Here is a 21,277-nt window from a genome sequence, read left to right as displayed (position 1 = left end):
TACCCACAAGAAAAAACTAGACTACACCACTGGTTAAAAGCATATCTTCTCGGGGTGTCAGCGCGGTGGTTAAGAGCTCAAAATGACCGTATACCGATCGTGAAGTTAGCAAAGGAGTATTGTGTTTGTACCACCTCCATAGCCGGTGTTATTCACGGGCAAAGACGGTGCATAATAGCGATTTTTGTGTTATGCTTGTTGTAAATAAAAGTTCTATGATGCATTGAAATGACATTAAACTAAGATAATACGATGGTCAGCATAATTTTTCGAATCTTTATTAATAAGCTATTACAGAAACTGTAGTGACATTTTCCAAGAGCGAATGTGGTATTTAAAGATGGCGGTTAGCGAAGAAATCTATGAAAATGGGATGACGATTTCCATTGACCAATCAACGGTGTGCAGCGTCACACGTCACACGCAGCCTGGCAAAAAGGTACCCTTCGGCCCTATGGTTCCTGCTCACGATGGGTAGCTAAAGAAGCGACCCGACCCGACCCGACCCAGGCCGACAAATGGAAAAGCGCCAAAGAAGCAGGCCAGCCCGGGCTGACCCGGGTCAGCCCTCTAGTGGAAAAGCCCCATAAACACCTCGAGTCAGCTCCGAAAAAGACAGCCCAACCTCCTTGAATAAGGAGCGAATGAATTTGAAAGTCTTATTTCCTAATATTGAGCAATAGGCCCCACGTCCGAAACGAACATAGATTTCAGACGTGCTTTATTATTATAGCTGTGTCATACAAACAACATGTATATGGAATGTGAGTGTGTGTGAGTATGTGCGTGTGAGAGAGAAAGACAGTGCCACCTAGTGGCCGTGTGACATCTGTAACTCATGCAAAAATAAAAACAAACACACAATTGATCTGGTCACATGAGTTCCTTTAATAAACTGAACCAAGAAAACACATAATACAAAATATCATCTTTGACAGTCACATGAAACCCAGTCACATTTCTCTTCCCCATCCGAAAGTAAAAGGAAAAAAACCCATGGACCAATTTCAGCATGTAACTTTGTCTTTAAGTAGAAAATAATCACACAAAAATGCATTTACTGCACAGTTTGGCAGAGGGCAGAAATAAGACCAGGCCATCAGAGACCACCAGGCAAAGCTTTAGAGGGGTGTGTGTGTGTGTACAGGTTTCCTGTCAGTATAGGAGGGAGGGTGTCCAGCTTGTAAGCTGTGTCCAACAGAGAATTCAGGAGAGAATGGTGTGCTTATAGTGGAGCAGTCCATTAGAAATGTTGTTTTGTTTTCTAGTGAGAGGGTAGTTAACACGGGAGGGTGAAGCTGTTGAGGCTGCTACTACGAATGGTCGCTGCAGAAAAGAGTCAATTGTAAGTGAGTGTTAATTGAAGTAAAATGTAACTGGTAAGTAAAATAAGTAAGTAAGTGAATAAATATTATTTATTCATGTTAGGCTAACCAATTAAGCAGACATACAAGAGAGACAGCTGTGGGAGACGAGAGATCAGAATGCCATCTTAGACAGTACCTTTGGCTGAAGATACAGAAAATCATCAATTCATTTCAGCCCTGTCATTTCTCCTGTGCCGCCTTCCTTAACAGAAGAAACAAATAGACAGATTTTCCTGTGGGCTTAAGAGCATTCAGGGGTCGCTATGGTAACACAGGAGGCACAAGGTTGAAGATAAGAAGCCAGCTAGCATGAAATGATGAGCAGTAAACGCATTCTGAATCCCAGTGTTCATCTGTGCCCTCATTGGCCCACATTTTACCCCCTCTCTACCTATGGTACCCCTGCCTTGTAGTAAACAGTAGACACCATTACCCCCCCCGCCCCCACCACCACCACCGCCTATTTACCTCCAGATAGAAACCCATGATACCATCAGATTCCCATACACACGTACAGCCTAATCATTAGTGGGCACTGCAGTGTACAGAACAATCTTTTTGATTGGCAAAGAAACAAAAACTAAATCACAGCGGATCACATTCCATGTGTGGCACTCTTTTTTTTTTTCTTTTTTTTTTATACCAACTACATCATCCAGTTAGGGGTTCAAGAAGGAGGGGCACCGTCAGTGATTGGGTAGTGTGTAAGGTTGGCCCCGTCCCAGGTCCACAACTCTCATCAAGGCTTCCCCCCCCAGAGTCTGTTCAGGGTGCGGTTTTGGCCTGTGGCCAACATTGTCTCGACAATAGCATCTCCTCTAAACACGGCCTAAAAGGCTTGTTCCTCCATACAGACATTCTTAGTCATTTCTAACCTGCTACGGAAAGCTGCTGTTCTCACCTAGAGAGATACTGGTCTATTGTAGCATTATCAGTAGGTGTCCCTTGTTCCTCTCCCTGGCCCCTAGTCCCTGTATACGTGAGGCTTGCTGGCACCCCCAGGTCTCTAAACTAGAGTACCCAGGATCAGCGGGCAGCTCCATGGGCAAAGCGGAGGTCCTGGTCCTTGGGGAACTGTGCCGCAGTAGCTGGGGCAGGAGCAGCATTGGAGAGTCCTGTTGGGGCATCGACCCCAAGGGAAAGTTTAGGGGAGTCTGCCGTCCAAGGAGGAGGCGGCTGTCCTCGTACGGGGGTGTCCACAGCAGGGGAGTGGTCCCTGCTGCGATGAGAGGCCCCAGGCTCAGCATCCTGCTGGGAGATAAGCTGCAGCAGGGCGGCTGCCATTGCAGGGCTGATGTCCTGGCCAGGCTGGGGCTCAGAACTGGGCTGCTGGGCAGGGGGGCGGCGAGCAGAGGGGTGAGGCCCGGGCGGCGAGGGGGGGCGCCCTGAGGATGGAGGGACCTGATTCGGCCCGGTCTGTTTCCGCTTTGTGACAGCACCATCTGAGAGAGTATAAAGAGAAAACAAGGCAGAGAATTAGACATTGTAATAAAATCTGCCAGTCAAAGTTCCACACACTTACTTTCATTTGACAAAATGTCATCATATTGGTAACTGAGATGTTTGTACTTTGTTGCAACAGAAAATAGGGAGCTGCATTTCCTACTGTTACCACCAGATGGAGATCACAGCACAAAATCTAAACCCTTGCAAACCAGGAATGTAAATCCAATACTGCATAAACTATCTACTAGTCTAATACTACTACTATATAAGTAACCCTAACCCTAATATAAATATAAAACAATGACATCATAGATTAATCTCAATATGTCACCTGTGCATCCTCTTCTCTTGCCTTCCTGGTTCATACACACAGGTATCTGAGATACCCTAACCCTGCATGGGAGACTAATGCTTAGAATGTATAAACTCAAGGAGCTTATTTAAAAGAAAATCCCAGGTTCAAAAAATCCTTCACATGGTTGTGTCAATGATCATTTTTTAAAGAGTGCTTCATTCTATTGGGAGGTGTTGATCCGAAGATTACAGCTACTACTTAAGGATTCAGTTTCAGAGTGATCTAACAATGTGTTTTTTAAGATATATTTTACTCAGTGTATTCATAAAACAATGTCCAGAAATGTAGGGTTTAGCATTTCTCTATTCCACTATTTGGTTAATGAGAACATGGCCCTCAAACGAAAGATCCAAAATAAATCTCTGGAAAAACAAAACCTGTTGGTTCATCTGAAAGAAATAACAGTGGCTTGGAAATAAGAGGGGCAGGGGGATTCAGATGGATTGGGAGGCTGGGGTTTGGGTGAAAACTGCCCTCCGTTTTACAGAGAGGCAGGGGGAATCTAAGGCCATAAAGCTCCAAAAGGCCTCCTCAGTCTGCTGTCATGGCTACGGCGCTACACTGCCGCCACTGTTGTTTCCAAGGCAACACGGTTGTTACCATTACAGTGGCAACAGCAGGGGGACTTTGGACAGACAACAGAGAGGAATTCTACAGTGCTTCTCGCTCTACAGAATGCTACTGTGAGGTTACGCTAATGTGATAATAAGACAACATAAAGAAAGAAAGATGAATGAATGTGTGATCTGAATAAAAGTTAAAAGAAACACATGCAGGTGAGGTCTAAGGTTCAAAACATTTATTTTCGCTTGATAATTTATTAGACTTCATAAAAAGGCTGACATTACAGACTGTTTTGAAAGGAATATCTTTTATGGAAAGAAGAACAATCCAAGAAAGGAGAAATCGTAACATGAGAGGGAATGAAAAATAAAAAGGAGAGAAGGACACCGTGAGAAAGCGGTAAGAAAGGATGAAGGGGAGAGTGCAGTGTGAACCTTTTATTCTGACATAGTAAAACTACACCGTCTCCTGGTCTCGATTCACCAATGAGTCCATGTGCCCAAAGCCCAGTCCATGTGACCAGGGTCACTTGAAGCCATACTCTGGTCAGACATCTTGAGGACTTGCCAACTTCATGTATTTGTTTCCACCTATGTGTGAGTGGGTGGTGGAAGCCATTGAAGGGGGAGGCGGGTGAGACAGACGTGTGGGAGAGGGACTGTCAGTGGATGTGGAGGATGGGGGGAGGAGAGGGGGCATGTGGACTGATACCCCTGCAAATGAAAGAAGTTCTGCAAGCCCTTAACTCACACAAACCTAACTAATAGTTCAGAATTTAAAGCAGCTATGGTGACTTTATTTTGATCATTTGGTTTTCCTCATTTATCGTCTCAGCTAATTAAAAAGAAATGTACAACTGCTTCCGAAGAGCAGGAAGGAATCATTTACACGAGATATTTAAACCATAGATCAAGCAGTCTTATCTTGCTCATTCGTTAGATTTGTGACCACATGAGGTGCACCATGTAGTCAACTAGCTGAGCTAGGAAGGTATCAGCCAACTGGGTTAATGGGAGGTCTTCTCCTTCTTCAATAGGTTCATCTAGAAATCATAAATGCCATTCAGGTGCATGGCGCCATCTACTGGTGCTCTTTTTTTATCTGACCAACACGAGACACTGGAGCTGTGTCGATACTGCTGACAGTGGACACTCCAGCATAGCAGGTCACCCACTCCAACCACAGAAAAAGAAGAAGAAAGTTGACTACATGACGCTGCCCAAGTCATCACAGATCTTTTAGGGGGGTGCACCCTCTGGTGTTTATGGTTCTATGCATTGACACCACCTCCACGTGACAGGCCACCAAAGCAAGGGCTCTGCCCCATCTCCGCACTCCTCATCCCATCCACCAGTCCCCTGTGAGGTCCCCCAAACCAGGTGCTCTCTGCCCGCCCTCTAGAGACTGAACCCAGACTTGCCCTTGCGATTAGTAGTGGAGGCAGATGCACCGCGAGTCACCGCCTCCTCTGACTGGATGCCATTACTCTCGTCACCTTGCTCTGCCCCCTCTGCCTGCGGCTTGATGAGTTGGCCCAATAGGAGGGCCAGGATGTTGGTCTGGTCGTCCTGGCTGAGGGATTGCTCGCCGGCGTGGGCTGGGGAGGGCTGCTGGGGCTCAGGAGGAGGCTCTCGAGGCTGTGAGGCCGACCTGGCAGGGCCCTTGCCCATGTCCTCTGGCGCCCTCCGGTGGTGGGAGGCCTCAGTGAGAGCAGACAGAGACTGGCTGAGGGTCTCCAGCTGCAGCTGTCTCTCAGGGTTGGAGGAGACGTTGAGGAGCTGAGTCATCTGGGGGAGGCTGAAGTCTGTCTGTCTCTGTAGCAGGTTGAGCAGCACAGCCAGCTCCGTCTGGTTCAGCTGCTCCGCTGCAGCGCCCAGGCCTGCACATGGCCAGAGGAGAGAGACAGTCACAGACGGCAACAGCCTGCTGAGGGAGAACCATCAGGTGCCGCCACACACTTCAGACGCATTAACAACAACTCTGCATCAATCAATCCTTGTTTTTTGCAGTGTAATGAATTTTAAATATCTAAGAATGTCTTTTTAGTACCTTTATTTAATGTTGTAGTAATAGTAGTAGTAGTATGATCTTGTTACTCATTCCTACACTTACTGTCACTGTTTTGCCTGGTAACTCTTGTAAAATAGATTTTGAATCAAAGGTGTGTACTAGTCATATACTGCTACTTGTCTGTCTGACCTGCTAGCTCATTGGCTGAAATGGCCGAAGAGGGCGGGCGTCCAGGGGGTGGGGGCGGGGCTCCAGCAGGGCTAGCTTGGGGCCGGCTGTTCTCTCCACTGGAGGCCCCTGTGGGGTCCTTTCGGGGCACTTTGGGCACAGGCACTTCCTCCGGCAGCCCGCTCTGTCGCTGACGCCTCCGCTTCTTACTCCATAGCTCATGGCAGTCCTGCCAGTGAGGAAGACTGGAGAGAGAGAGGGAGAGGGGGAGAGGGGGAGGGGGTTGTGAGGGGTGTGTGTTTAAGGGGTGATATTAAAATGAGGAGGTAGGCGCAAGAAAGGGAAAGAAGCAGTAGTAAATATGAATGAAGGAAGGCAATAGCCATGTGTAGAAGATTTCATCATGGTGTTGACAGAGCAGGGTAAGGTAAGGTAAGGGAGACACTCACTCGGGCGGGGACATCTTGCTGGGCTCCACGTCACACAGGAAGTCACTATTGAGAGCCTGCTCTGCTGTGCAGCGCCGTGCAGGGTCAAGGGTCAGCATGCGATCCAGCAGGTCAAGAGCCTGAGCAGGCAGACTTTGGTAAAGAATAGGGAGAGAGGGAGTCGTTAATGGATGTAAACGCTTGTAATATACACTGCATTGAATTCCCTCGGGAGGTAAGTGGGTCGGCATTTAACAGTCAAGTATTCCAGGTTTGGGGAACAGTGGCTACTTACAGTTTTCGTGTTTAAGCACCAGCTATCCTTAGATATAATGATCCCACCTCCGTAGATATAATGATCCCACCTCCGCGGGTCTTTCCGCTAAGCAAAGTCCGATCTGCCCGGTGAAGGGTCCGTCCTTCCAGGCTAACCGCGGAGTCCAGGATAGTGTCATTTAGCCAGGTTTCAGTGAGAATAATCACACAGCTATCTCCCACGATGTTATTTTTGGCGACCTGTAGTCTCAATTCGTCCATCTTATTAGCCAGGGACCTGACGTTGGATAGGAAAATACTCGGCAAAGCTGGCTTATCCGGGCTCCGTCTCAGCCTGGCTAGCAGGCCTCCCCTTACTCCTCGGTGTTGTTTACGGTCTCGCCTCCGCCGCTTGCGCCTGAGAGCTGGGATCGCGTAATATTTTTCACCCGGCGCCCGGGCAACGTCGAGTGGAATCCTCCTTTGTTTCAAGAACTCCGCCGTAACAGTCCCCTCGTTTTTCGCACCAACTTCTAGTAAGTCTAGTCTGCTGTAGGTACTATTTACACAACCGTTCCCTATAAGTACTAAAATAAAAATGTACATACAAATGTACTTAGAAACACTTAAACGCACCGATTTGGGAGCTCCCCCAAGCCTCGCGACCAAGCGCGCCGCCATCTTGAAAGCATTGTGCGTTTACATTGCACCTAATGCAGATGGTAGCTTAGCATTGGCGCGGCTATATGACGTCATCAGTGGTCAACAAAGCGCGGACCCACAGGCAGTTCACATTATAGCCGGAGATTTTAATCATGCCGACCTGAAGGCAGTACTACCCAAGTTCTATCAGCATGTTAAATGTGCAACAAGAGGAGAAAGGTAAGGTATACACCAACATCAAGCGTGCTTACAAGGCTAGACCGCTAGCTCATCTAGGCATGTCTGACCATGTGTCAATCCTCCTGATCCCAGCCTACACTACCATGAGGAAAAGTGCTCCCATCACCACTAAGACTGTCAGAACCTGGCCAGAAGGGTCCGCTCCACTGCAGATCTGCCTAAATGACACCTCATGGCAGGAATATGAGCATGAGGACCTGGAACAGTTCACGTCGTCGGTTCTGAACCACATAGTGAACTGCACCAACTCAGTCACCGTGGACAAACGGGTCCGGGTCTACCCCAACACGAAGCCATGGATGACTGGGAAGGTCCAAAAACTGATCAATGAGAGGGACAACGCCTTTCTCGCAGGGAAGGGCACACTGCTGTACAGCACCACCAGGGCTAACCTAAAGCGCGGCATCCGAGAGGCCAAGGCAGACCACAGAGAGAAGATTGAGGAATGCTTCCTGAGCAACGACTCCAGGCGGATGTGGCAGGGGGTTCAGCACATGACAAACTTCAGAGCCAACAGGCTCACAGCCGCAGAGGACGACCCCCTGCTGGCGGAAAAGCTGAACTCCTTCTACGCCCGGTTCGACGAGGGGCGTACGGAGGTAACCACAACACAAACACCACTCTCTCCAGCTCTCAGCAGCCTCACCCTCACAGAGCATGAAGTGAGACGCGTGCTGAAGGCGGTGGACCCCAGGAAAGCCTCGGGCCGGATGGCGTCCTGGGACGGGTGCTGAGGGACTGCGCCGACCAGCTGGCCGGGGTTTTCACCAACATCTTCAACCAGTCCCTGTCCCAGGCCACCATCCCACCCTGCCTGAAAACCTCAACTATCATCCCAGTCCCGAAGAAAAGCACGGTGAGCTGCCTAAACGACTACCGCCCGGTGGCACTCACACCAATCATCATGAAGTGCTTCGAGAAACTAGTCCGGGCCCACATACTCACACGCCTCCCGCCCAACCTGGATCCATACCAGTTCGCCTACAGAGCCCACAGGTCCACAGAGGACGCCATCGCGACGACTCTCCACGCCACTCTATCCCACCTGGAGAGGGGAAACAGCTACGCGAGACTGCTCTTTGTGGATTTCAGCTCTGCCTTCAACACCATCCTTCCAGACAGGCTAGTGACCAAACTACTAGACCTGGGACTATCACACTCTATGTGCATGGATCAAGGACTTCCTGACCGACCGCCCCCAGAGGGTGCGGGTGGGCTCCCACACCTCCACAGCCCTCAGACTCAGCACTGGGTCCCCCCAGGGCTGCGTGCTAAGCCCCATCCTCTACAACTACGACTTCACCCCCGTCCACCCCAGCAACTCCATCGTAAAGTTTGCAGACGACACCACCGTGGTGGGCTGCATCTCGGGGGGGGACGAGGCGGCGTACAGGGATGAGGTAGAGCAACTGAGCAAGCTGTGCAAGGTTAACAACCTGCTGCTGAACAAGTCAAAGACCCAGGAAATCATCGTGGACTTCAGGAGGAAAAAGTCTGAGATCCAGCCCCTGCTCATCGACGGAGAGAGCGTGGAGAGAGTCTCAGCCCTCCGATTCCTGGGGGTGCACATACAGGATGACCTGTCCTGGAAGAACAACACAACAGCCACCATCAAGAAGGCACAACAGCGGCTCTACTTCCTGAGAGTCCTCAGGAAGGAACACATCAAGCAGGAGATAATGGTGGCCTACTACCGCGGCGCAGTGGAGAGCATCCTCACCTACGGCATCTGCAACTGGTTCTCCAGCTGCACAACCGCGGAGAGAAATGTGCTACAGAGAGTCGTGAGAACAGCCCAGAAGATCACCGGCGCCCCCCTCCCCTCTCTGGAAGAGCTGTACAACACACGCTGTCTCAGGAAGGCCTCCAAGATCTCCAGAGACCCAACCCACCCTGGGTACAAACACTTTACCCGGCTGCCCCCGAAAAGGCGGTACAGGACCATGGCCGCAAGGACAAACAGACTGAAGCACAGCTTCTACCCCAGGGCCATTCAGGCCCTGAACACAGCAAAGACCTAGGTTCTGGGCCCTGGACAGTCTGGACGGATTGATGGCAGCTGCTGGACTGAAAAAATCAGGTTTAGTGCTGAGGCACAAATATGTACATTTCTAGCCTGCAAACTGCGACACTTCAAATGAATGTGCAATAACACTATGTGCAATATGACAACCCTAGTCGTCTATCTGTACAGTATAGTATAGTGGATAGTGTACAGCCTTTATTTATGTAAACCAGCTCCTTCCCTTCTTGCGTTTTTTTTTTTTTTTTTTTTTTTCTTTCCTAGCACCAGGGGAGCCACCCCTCCTAAATTTCGTTGTTTGGTACCTGTACTATAGCAATGACAATAAAGACCATTCATTAAGTTTCACACAGAAAAACATCGCCGATGGCGACAGCTAACCGATGTACGATCAGTCACACGGAACGACCCTCAGTGAAAACAGACATTCTAAAAAGGCAGGGTGTGTACATACACGGCAAACTCCTCCCGTAGTCTCCGTCGATACTGTTTCTTGGGTTTCATGGTGTTGAAGTAGGGAAGCTTGATGACATCAGGCCAGGCCGCAGGACACGGACTCCCACACAGACGACTGAGATGGAGACAGACAGACAGACGGACACAGAGAGAGAAGGGAGAGGGAGACAGACAGACAGACACAGAGAGAGAAGGGAGAGGGAGACAGACAGACAGACACAGAGAGAGAAGGGAGAGGAAGACAGACAGACAAACAGACGGACACAGAGAGAGAAGGGAGAGGGAGACAGACAGACAGAGAGAGAAGGGAGAGGAAGACAGACAGACACAGAGAGAGAAGGGAGAGGGAGACAGACAGACAGACAGACAGACAGAGAAGGGAGAGGAAGACAGACAGATAGACAGACACAGAGAGAGAAGGGAGAAGGAGACAGACAGACACAGAGAGAGAAGGGAGAGGGAGACAGACAGACAGGCAGGCACAAAGAGAGAAGGGAGAGGGAGACAGACAGACAGACACAGAGAGAGAAGGGATAGGGAGACAGACAGACAGACACAGAGAGAGAAGGGAGAGGGAGACAGACAGACAAACAAACACAGAGAGAGAAGGGACAGGGAGACACACAGACAGGCAGATACAGAGAGAGAAGGGAGAGGAAGACAGACAGGCAAACACAGAGAGAGAGAGAGGAGAGAGAGAGAGAGAGAGAGAGAGAGAGAGAGAGAGAGAGAGAGAGAGAGAGAGAGAGAGAGAGAGAGAAAAAGAGAGCGAGAAGAGAGAGAATGTTATGTCAGAGAACAGGAGGTCGGAAGAGGATATATTTGGTACAGGACTGAGACATCTGGACTTTACTGTGGCATACCTGATGAGCTCCAGCTGCAGAAGCTCCTGACTGGCTTGGAAGATGGGCTTCTTCATGAAGAGTTCTCCCAGTATACATCTGTGAAGAGACAGCCGACAGATAACACAGTTAATTACTTGTCAGTTCTACCTGCTAGATGAGCAACATTAGCAGAAAAGCTGCATCTGACATATTCCTAGATGTAGCGTCATTTTATGGTTTAAACGCATACGTACTGACTACTTTAAACTGTTCAGGATGACGGTCACACCATGTGGATAGATTAGTTGAGTGCAGTCATGCTCTCCAATGGGAAGGAGAATGTGTTGGAGAGTGAATGTTTACAAGACATGATCAGAGCTGTATGTGTAAGTGTGTGAGAGAGAGAGCAAGAGTGTTTGGAGAAAGCACAATCTCCCCTCCTCTCCGCTGAAAAACACCGGTGTAATGGTCTCCTTTCAAGTGAAACGCCTAATCAAACTTGTCTGCATTCAGATCAGCTTGGTTAGGTCCTATGATCAATGTGTTTTACTGAGAGACAGAGACAGACAGATGTACTAACCCGCAACTCCATACGTCGATGGCTGGAGAGTACCTCTCCTCTCCCAGGAGGAGCTCAGGGGGGCGGTACCATAGCGTGATTACTTTATTAGTGTACGGCCGACTGGAGGGGAGGGAGAGGAGGTGACAGTGAGATTCAACATCCCTATCAAGCACGTCTCTGCCGTCCACTGGCCAAACACAAGCACTACAGCTTTCAACAATGGGTTTCAGAGGGAGTACTTTTATTAATGCAGTAGACAGCACCATCTAGTGGACAATTCCTAGAATAAGCGTTGACAAAATGTAATCTCATGGAAAGGTGTTTATTACGTTGCCACAGAAGTGAGTGGTGAATTAAGTGTCAGTTTCAAATCCTAGTATATTATCATGTATCATTCATTTAATCATCATTAGCACAATCTTCTAGTTGTTTCAAAGCAACAAATCCAGACAGATGACAAGCTCTTAATCCTCACCTTTCCTCTGAGTTGTAGAGGCGAGCCAAACCAAAGTCAGCCAGTTTGATCTGACCGCTGTGTGAGTCGAAACAAACACAGAAGCAAGGAGAGAGGTTAGCAGACAGACAACCCAATTCTCCCAATAACAAACCAAACTATCTCACCGCTACGTGCATCTAAGTCGCTGTCCCATTAACACACTAGTATTACTCACAAACGCTAACCACAGTCAATCAGGAAAGACCACGTCCAGAGGGTTGAAAATAGTTGTGTGATGATAATGATGATGTCATGCAGTCCATGCCTGGAAGTCCCTCACCAATAGGCTGCCTATTAGGCTACTAATATGCTCGGATCCCCTTCTTCCAACTTGGGCCAACACCAACACTTGTGTCAGTCATAAACATAGGCCTACTGCTCCTACAGCACTAGCACCATACTCCACCCAGCCGGTACTCATTCTCAGAATTCAAGGCCCAAAGGTAATTTGTTGATGAAGTATTGGAGCAGAATGACCAGGAGGAGGAAGCGTGGATGAACAAATACTGACGCCATTGCGTAAAGGTGCATAGCCTGAGGGTAGGAGTAGTGCCCAATATTCCCAACCAATAACTTGTATCTGGTGTGTATTTACATGTCAGTTCCTTGTCATTACTGCTTCACATTATTTTGTGCTTTGCACCTGTTATCAAGCATTATCAGCACTTCTATTTGTGACCCGGTCAGGTTGGGTAAATAACAAGATCAATCTACATTGTTATATAATGATAAACCTATACTTCAAACCTATACTTCAACCTTCTTAAGATTTTGACTGGATCTTTGAACATTTATTTAGCCTGAGGTGGGGGAGTCTGGATCGCAGTGGTAGAAGATAGCGAGTATAGAGAAATACTGTAATCCTACTCTTGTTATTACAGCCACTATGAGCAACTCTGTAGCCATGTACCTGTTGTTGAGCAGGATGTTGGAACACTTGATGTCTCTATGTAGGAAGTTCTTTTTGTGGCAATAGTCCAGACCCTCCATCAGCTGACGCATGAAGCTGCGGACGTGCTCCTGGGAGAACTGGACCAGACCCGACTCCAACAGACCCATCAGGTCATGGTCCATGTACTCAAACACCAGGTAGAAAGCACCTGAGGGGAGGGGGGGCGGTGGGGTGAGTTAAATACATACGCATACATACAGAGACGCACGCACATACCCATGCATTTTTCCACCAAGGCAGTTTGAGGGCTGGTTCGGAGCCGGTGCCTAATCTCGAACCAGTTCTTTGCGTTTTGACAGTAAAAGAACGCACTCGGCCAGGAAAACTGGTTCCAGAGTGGCACCAACACTTGGCTGGTCTACAAAGAACCGCTTACGTCAGGGGTTGGGGGCGGGATTATCCAATTCCAAATATCCAATCACCAATGCGAACGATACCAGAGTAGTCAATGCTAGGTAGCTAGCTATATCGACCTAGCGAGCTAGCTTACAACAAAGGCTAACATTAACACATGTTCAGTGTTAACAATCAAAATGAGTTATGTAATTACCGTGAACGTAACCGTCGTCCATAGCAATTGCAACGAGCAGCACAAATATGCATAAATATTGTTGTTGTTGTTGTGCTTGAAGTTAGCACATTGCTGGAAAAGCGGAGATGTATACAGTGACGTAATGCTAAGGCTCTCTAAAAGCAAACCGTCTGGTGGAAAAGCGAACCGGTTCTTAGAAGGTGCACAAGATGAACCAACTGAGAACTGGCACCAGTCCATAACTAGAACTAGGTTCGCGTTGGTGGAAAGGGGGTAACACACAACCCCTACTGACCTTTGTCCTTTTTGAAGTCGAGGGCGTCCTGCTTGTCAGTAACAATCTCCTTCATGTTGACCACACTGCGATGGTTGAGTTGCCTGAGGATCTTGATCTCCCTGATGGCCGTAATGGGGAAGCCCTCCTTCTCATTGTCCAGACGCACCTTCTTCAGAGCTACCAGCTCACCTGAGAGAGGGGGACATAATCACTCACAAAACCCACACCTACCCACTACACTACAAACATTTAGTGCATGTATTCTCCTCATTCATTCCGTACAAATGTAAACACACACACATACAGCGTACAGACTTCCACCACATCATGTGCTTACCTGTGTCTTTGTCCTTAGCCTTGTACACCTGTCCATAGGTGCCCTCCCCGATGATGCCGATAATGTCAAACTTGTCCACACAACGTTTGCCCCAGTCGCTCTGTGTCTGTTTGCGCTCACCATACCGAAGACCGCAAAACCTAATGAGTGGGCAGAACGTGAAGAGCAGCTCAGACTCAGACTTCCAGCAGTGCTACACTGGGATGCGCCAGGATGCAGTGTGCAGCTGTAAATCTGCTCACGTACCCGTTATTTAACCTGCAGTCATTTAACCAGCTGCACCAGAAAAGTCAACAGTTGCGCTCACAGGTGCACAATAAATAGCCCACGGCAAAGAACTTCAAATGTATTAATTCCCTGACATTGAACTTGTTTTATGTTGAGAGTCCTGTCAAGTCTGAATATCTTCAAGTTGGGGTTTATCCTTTATCTTCAAATATAAAGCTTGTTAACAGCTTGCTTTTCAAACATGAACAATAGCTATTGTGCGCAAGTACTACTGTTATCAACGTCTATGACACTATTATTATTATTATTATTATTGTTATTATTACACATTATTACACCATATGACACTCTTTCCCTTCTTGGTTTTTTTAGTTTATTTTTTCTTTCCTAGCACCAGGGGAGCCCTCCCTCCCAAATTTCGTTGTTTGGTACCTGTACTATATCAATGACAATAAAAACCATTCATTCATTCATTCATTCATTCATTCATTATTAATGACACCATTATTAATGTATATACTATGAAGCTATGTGAATATATTCCAAAAAGCATTAAAACCCATCATTATAAGCACATGTTTATGCATGGACCTGAGATAAATGGACTCAAACCTAATTCTACAGTACCTGGAGCTTGTCTATGTTTTAAGCATGCACTGGTATAGCAGGTCACATTGAATACACTAGTCTATCAACTCTATATTAGGGCTGCACGATTTGGGGAAAATATCTAATTGCGATTTTTCTGACAGATATTGCGATTGCAAATTTGAAGGTTGTATCAACGTGCAGTTTGTTGGTACGTGTTCAGGGGACTTAGGAGCACAAATTGGCTCCCAGCACCCCCACAGCCCGAGCTACGAGTGAAAGAACTAAACTTACATGAAACGTCCGTTGGGCGTATGCATAGTTACCTTGGGCCACTTCTGATTGATGAACAATGGCTGGTACATGAGGAGCACAGCACTTCTGATTGGTGTGCAGTGTTTCCCCTAGGTTTTATGCCTTGAGGGGGGGGGGGTGGCATGGACTGTGGTAAGACCCTGCGACATACCAGCGTCATATCCAGGGGGTACATCAAGCCGCCTCTCTCTACGGAAACAGGAGATAGGCTCCTGCCCAGGCTACTTATGTGATCTTGACTACCTGTTCACTTTCTTACCTGGTTCTTGCTCTCTCTCTCTGGTGTGTCGACACCATCCTGCTCTCTCCTTCTCTCCCTCTCTATCCTCCTCTTTCCCTCTTTTGCTGTCAACATAACAACCAGAGTATTTATAATTGAATAGGAGGTATAAATTGATCCATATCAATTCATAACATCATTTTGGGTTGCTGTGGGCAAAGCAGTCAGATAATGTCATTTTGACCATACTCTCTCACCTGAAAAAAAATGTATGTCCATCTTTAAAAAAAAATCCAATGAGTGAGGGTTTGTTCCAATGCTTCAATCCACTGTCCATGTACTGTAAATATATCATTATGGTATTACCATAATGCCCAATTCTAGCAGAATAAGAAATATCTACTTTAAGTAAAATAATAAAGTGCATCCAGTTAACACTTTAGCTGGCAAGTGTGCAAGCAGACTAGCCCATCTAATCACCTCTGAGCTAGCTAGCTTGCTAGTTATTTGATACTATTCACACCATGTAACCATAAACAGACACTTTCTAGTCACAATAATAACGATCCATTTGAACCAACTTTCTCTGTCAGAACACTCAGCAATTATATTTGATAACGTTTCAACTTGCTTACTTTCATCTGCAGACATCTCACCGTGGAAAAACTCTCGCGTCACGCGCACACTCTCTCAAAAAAAGTAAATATTCTCCAGCGTTGGCACAGAGGGAAGCGAAGTGTGGAGATAGGTCTGGCTATGCGAGACTACTGGTGGGCTAACGTTACCGACGAGCCCATGGGCTTGCCAGATTCGGGTTGGGCGGGCCGCCCCCCCAATGCAATTGTAGGGGAAAAACTGGTGTGGATGACTGACACAAAAGAAAAAACATTGAATCCGACACGCTGTATAACGTATCAGTCTGCGATTTGCTAATTGCATCATTTCAAATCGCAATTTTGATTAAAAATCGACTCCAGTCTCACGGACGTGGATTTCACACACTGGTTATAGTGGAGTGGTTAACAGCGGAACAGGACATAGGAGGTAAATGAGAGGAGAACTCACTTTGGTCTCTTCTTGAAGACAGACTGGGGTGGAGGAGGGGCTCTATGGACAGGGGACTGTGGAGGTGAGAGGTCACCCCCGGCCAGGGCGGGGGGCAGCGGCAGGTCAATCAGCGAGGGCCGGCTCCGCACCTCCTTCTCTTTTCTGGAAGACCTCTGAGGGGGAGTGGACTTCTTTGGGCTGATATGGAAGGAGGAAACACGTGGCAAATAGAGGAAGAAGGAAATAAAAAATTAGGACTTACTAGTCTCACAAGTACAGACTCACAAGTTTAACCTTTGGGAGTTTGTGTCCTCAAGACTAGTTTATAGGCTTGAAATCTAATGGCAGGTAAAGCATGCAATAATCCCATGTTTCATAAAGACAATGCTCTGTATAATATACAGCCCAGCACAGGTGATCAGCTTTTGAGTTCTTGCACTGCAGGCAGATAAGGTGCTTTAAGGTGACTGAAACCCAACCCTAAAGTAATTGCTGTGATTAAGTTTAACAAGACTGGACCGGTGAGTTCAGAGTGTGTGTAAAATGAGGATTAGTTGAGGTGTGGCTCCACTGTGTGTGTGTGTGTGTGTGTGTGTGTGTGTGCGCGTGTGTGTGCGTGTGTGTGTGTGTGCGCGCGTCCCAGCTCACCTGTCCCGGCAGTCGCCCAGTAGCATGGGTGGCAAAGGCAGGGGGGGCAGGGTGGAGGTCTTGTGGAGGGGTGTCTGACGGGCAGGGCTGCGTGTGGAGAGGGGGGCAGGAGATTTGGACTGGATAAGGCTGGTTGGGGGTGGCAGGTTGGTTTCTGAATGCGGTGGGGGTGGCTGAGGCTCGGTGGAAGAGGAGGGTGGCAGAGGGGGTGGGGGCAGTGGGCTGCTCTGATTGGGTGGCAGAGGAGGTGCAGGAGATGAGAAAGTGGATGGTGGAGGCGCGGTGCCCTGTTCTTCCCCAACAGGAGTTTCCTCAGGCACGGGCGCAGTAGATGGGGGCTGGGGGTCCACAACCGGGACAGAGTTTTTCTCTGGTGGGGCGGGCTCAGCTTTAGGGGGCCGTGAGGAGGACCCTGTGGTCTTCCGTGGGGGAGGAGGGGAGGAGCCACGAGCCGCAGCCACTGCAGCCTGACGCTCCTTCTTCCTCCGACTAAGCTCCGCCCCCAGACTGGAGTTGAGTGGCAAGCGAGAGGAGGAGGGTGGGGAGCGGCTGGTGGGCCGGCTGCTGTGGGATCCACCCCCCACTCCGCCAGAGGACGAGTGCTTCTTGTTGCGAGAGCGAGAGGAGGAGCGACGGGAGGACGAGGTGAAAGGTGGCGGGGAGCGACTCCGGGAGCGAGCAGAGCGCCTGGAGAGAGAGAAAGAGTATGTTAACAAAACATTTACTGAACCAGAGACTTAGTCGGACAGACCCAAGTAATGTCATGTGACCCTAATTTACCACTGTGGGTTTACAGACTCAGAGGAGAGTGGTGCATTTTGACAAAAATTCACCTGACCTGTTTTTATGTTTTATAGCTCCACTAGATGGTTGCTCTAACGGGTACCCAAGACTTGCTTGGAACTTGGTATAGCAATGTTGTCTTATTTTGCGCCATGGTCATGGAATAACCTCCAGAACACAATACAGCTTAATGATCTCATCTCCCTGGAAGAGTTCAAAACTCCATTTATCTGTTGTCCCTTGTCTGTTTTTATTGTGCTCTATTCTCCTTAATTGTTCCTTATCTGTTTTGCTCTATTCTATCATTTTGTAACCTTGTACTGGTGTGCTATCTTGGCCAGGTCTCCCTTGAAAAACATTTTAAGATGTTAAGATTTTTTAGAAGGAATAACATGTGAAATTGTGGAAATCAAGTTGAATGCACCTTCAAGGCCAGAACACAAATATTTGCATTCTAGATGGCTGCTGTCTGATATGAGAAAGCAACAGTCTCCATGTTCTCCTTTCACACACATTGTGGTACCCATTCTAAAATACGTGTTGCCATTTTCCCTGTGCAGTTTCCGTCTCGTCACTCATGTTTGGCTAGTTCCTGTCTAGTCCATACTCTGTGTAACCATTACTGTGTTGAGAACACAGGCAACAATGAGGCCAATTCAAAAGGTATAGGCTACAGCTCAACAGAATACAGCTGAATACAAGCCTATAGGCTACGTGAGCAATAAGGAAGTATGTTTGCAAGCCCCCCCCCCCCCCTCTCTCTCTCTCAATTAGGGCGTAACAATATGAACATCATTCTAGGGCTAGGCTAATACTTAGGGGGCTGACAATAAATTGAATACAACCTTGAGACCTCATTAGCCTACTCTTCACTAAACAAACTCACAAAAGTGGTCTAAGCCTTCATGCTAAATCAAAATGGAGCAATGACAAGGGACTGGGTCGAATTAGCTACCCCACTCTAGCACAGTCCAGCAGTAGAGAGCTCAACAAGCAACAGAAGGCCCAGTTTTATCTTTAGGATATGCCCCCTTCGACTAGCAGGAGCACAAGGTCCACTCTGAAGAAACACAAAATCAAAATGGCTGAATGTCAACAGTCTACCCACCCCCATCCCTCAATAGTTTAGCCTTTCCCCCTCCCAACCCTCTCCCGTTCCAAAGACCACCCTAGCATTTCTGAGGTTTTTCACTAGCCTAGAACATACAAGCCCTGAGTGGCTTGGACATGGAGTGCCATGTGCTTCTCCTTCTACAGGTTTCCCTTCCCCCATGCACAGCACATGACAGCAACCGGCACTCAGAATCTCAACATAAAATAAATCTTGTCATGTCATAGTTAGTTATAGTCATTCCCTAATCCTGAGGCTATGAGAACAGGCGGCTTTAGGTCAGTTAGTTCTTATTCTCAGCTCAATATTCTCAATAACAGCCCTTGAACAGACATGAACAAAAAGAGGGCGAAGATACACAAACACACAATTAAACCTGCATGTACATAACAAATAAGAACCTCAACATGCATAAAAAGCCAACGCTCAACTGGTGATAGAGAAGAGGTGATGTGTTGAGACATGAGACAGGCAAAATGCAAAGGGGGGGTGGGGGGCCTGGGCCAGGTCATACTCACCGAGACATGGGGCTTGCACTGGAGGACCTGCGGTTGCCATAGGGACTGACGGAGCGTCTCCTGGAGTAGGGGCTGCTGTCCCTCTCGTAGCTGGAAGACCTCTGCCTGTTGCCGTATGGGCTGTCTGACCTCTGCCGGCTCCGCCGAGACATCTCTCGGTAGGGGCTTGGGCTCTGTTGGGCCTGCCGGCGCCTGTGGTGGTAGCTGTCCTCCCCATCCTGGCCATACCCACTACCCACGGGGCTGTCAGTGCCAGCCCCTCTCCTGGGGCTGGGGGGGGACTGAGCGGGAGCTGGGCCCTTCCGGCGGGGGCTAGCCCTGCCTGAGGCCTTGCTCTTAGGGCTGGACTTGTGGCACTTCGAGGCCTTGCGGTGGCTCCTCTCTGCCCGGCCCTTCTGAGAGGAACTACGGCCACCCTCCCCCTTTCCCTCTCGCCGCTGCAGCTTGTCCTTGCGAGTCTTCCCCGCGCGGCCGTCCTCCTCTTTGCTGCGAGACGAGGAGGAGGTGGATGATGTGGTGCTTCCCACGCTGGCCACAGGTTGCGTCTGGGAGGAAGGAGGCAACTCCCCACGCTTTGGCCCCACGTCTGCCTCCACTGCCTGACCCTGACGCCGGGACCCTGAGGACAAGGACGCCACCGGGGCCACTTTCTCCTTGTTCTTCGCGGTACTCCCTTTTTCACGGTCCTTACTAGTTTTTTTCTTCTGAGAAGTCTGAGGCCCTTCTTCCCCAGCAGCATCTCGAACTTTGCTCGGATCCTTGGACTTTTTGCGAGAGTGTCGGTGCTTGTGCGCCCGACTCTCTCTGCCTCCTACAGCCCCGCCCCCGTCGGCTTCTTTACCAGGTTCTGTGGCAGCAGGTTCTAACCGTTCTCCCACCCCTCGCTCAGCAGCAGGTTTTGCAGTAGGTGGGTCCGAAAAGGTATCCGAATCGGAACTGATATCGTCATACTCTACCAGTGGCTTGACCGTGCTGACGGCAGGAGGCGCCGTGGAGCTGAGGGTAGAGACAACAGCAGGGCCTTGTGCCGCCGAGGGCTCACGTCCATGTTTGGCTGATTTATGCCGTTTGCGTTTGGAGGAGGAGGATGCCAAGGGCGACTTGAGTTGAGGCTTACCGTCCTTGCTCGTCATGTTTCCCGTAGAGGTATTAGGCGTCGGGACCTTGGACTTCTGTAGCCCGCTGGTGCCGCTGGTTGTTTGAGACTGCAGGGCAATGCCAGAGCTAGAGTCCGGCTTCCTCTTGGTCCCATGGTGTCGGTCCGACCCAGGCATTCCTCACGTCAGCAGCGGTCCCTCTCCCGAACGTGGGCCTCTGTAGCTGAGACAACACATTAACGGGAGAGTAGTAATCCAAAATCCGGCAAAGGATGTCAAGTGTTCAATGCAAACAAACAAACCAAAAAAAAGGCAGCCCCACGTTTAGTCCTCAAGCATTATCCGAGTTCATTCCAATCAGGTCGGCTGCATGCGTTGTCAAAGCAAACTAATATAGCAAGATAGCTGGCTAGTACCAAAAATGCCCGTACATTGGGCAGCTTTGTCAGAGTAACTGGTTGAAAAAAGGCCTAAACAAGAAATGGGAGCTTTCTTCTTCGTTTCTATTTGGCTAGCTAGCTAATGCTGTTTAGCTAGCATGCTGTTTCGTAAAAAAAAAATGAAAGGAAAAAAGTCCCCTTAAGCTTCCCTTCTCCGGTGCCAAGCTTAGTAAAGGTGTTATTGTTCCATAGATTTACGGTTTAGAGCTCGGAAACAAACAGAGGCCGTCATTAAAAGGCGACGTTGTTTCAAGAACAAAATGAAAACTTGACCCGGTTGGTACTGTTTACATGTTCCCTTTAATATACTTTTTATCTCTTAGAAAT

General features: G+C 48.6%; 1 protein-coding gene across 1 annotated transcript; it reads right to left on the bottom strand.

Annotated features, from left to right (window-relative positions):
- Positions 1-1,841: 1,841 nt before the first annotated feature.
- On the bottom strand, positions 1,842-20,755 carry cdk12 (cyclin dependent kinase 12). The gene is made up of 14 exons (XM_080524908.1): positions 19,414-20,755; positions 17,002-17,688; positions 16,372-16,551; positions 13,956-14,095; positions 13,637-13,807; positions 12,768-12,957; positions 11,837-11,893; positions 11,380-11,481; positions 10,839-10,916; positions 9,974-10,090; positions 6,360-6,491; positions 5,932-6,155; positions 5,228-5,611; positions 1,842-2,809 (listed from the first exon to the last, which is right to left on the bottom strand). Exons 1-14 carry the CDS (start codon positions 20,685-20,687, stop codon positions 2,394-2,396), a joined length of 4,152 nt encoding a protein of 1,383 aa, XP_080381034.1. The 5' UTR covers positions 20,688-20,755; the 3' UTR covers positions 1,842-2,393.
- Between the last annotated feature and the right edge of the window lie 522 nt (positions 20,756-21,277).

Source organism: Nansenia antarctica, assembly GCF_963989245.1.
Source record: "Nansenia antarctica genome assembly, chromosome: 2".
Taxonomy (NCBI): Eukaryota; Metazoa; Chordata; class Actinopteri; order Argentiniformes; family Microstomatidae; genus Nansenia; species Nansenia antarctica.
Note: the sequence above shows the minus strand (reverse complement) of the source record. Positions and strands in the feature narration are given on the sequence as shown.

Bases quoted from the DNA above. Each gene is read 5' to 3' on its own strand.
- cdk12 (XM_080524908.1), bottom strand. From the start codon at position 20,687: ATGCCTGGGTCGGACCGACACCATGGGACCAAGAGGAAGCCGGACTCT. The intron at 17,689-19,413 runs GTGAGTATGACC...CTCTCTCTCCAG, and splicing joins AGTGCAAGCCCCATGTCTCG to GCGCTCTGCTCGCTCCCGGA. The intron at 12,958-13,636 runs GTCAGTAGGGGT...CCCTCCCCTCAG, and splicing joins CGACTTCAAAAAGGACAAAG to GTGCTTTCTACCTGGTGTTT.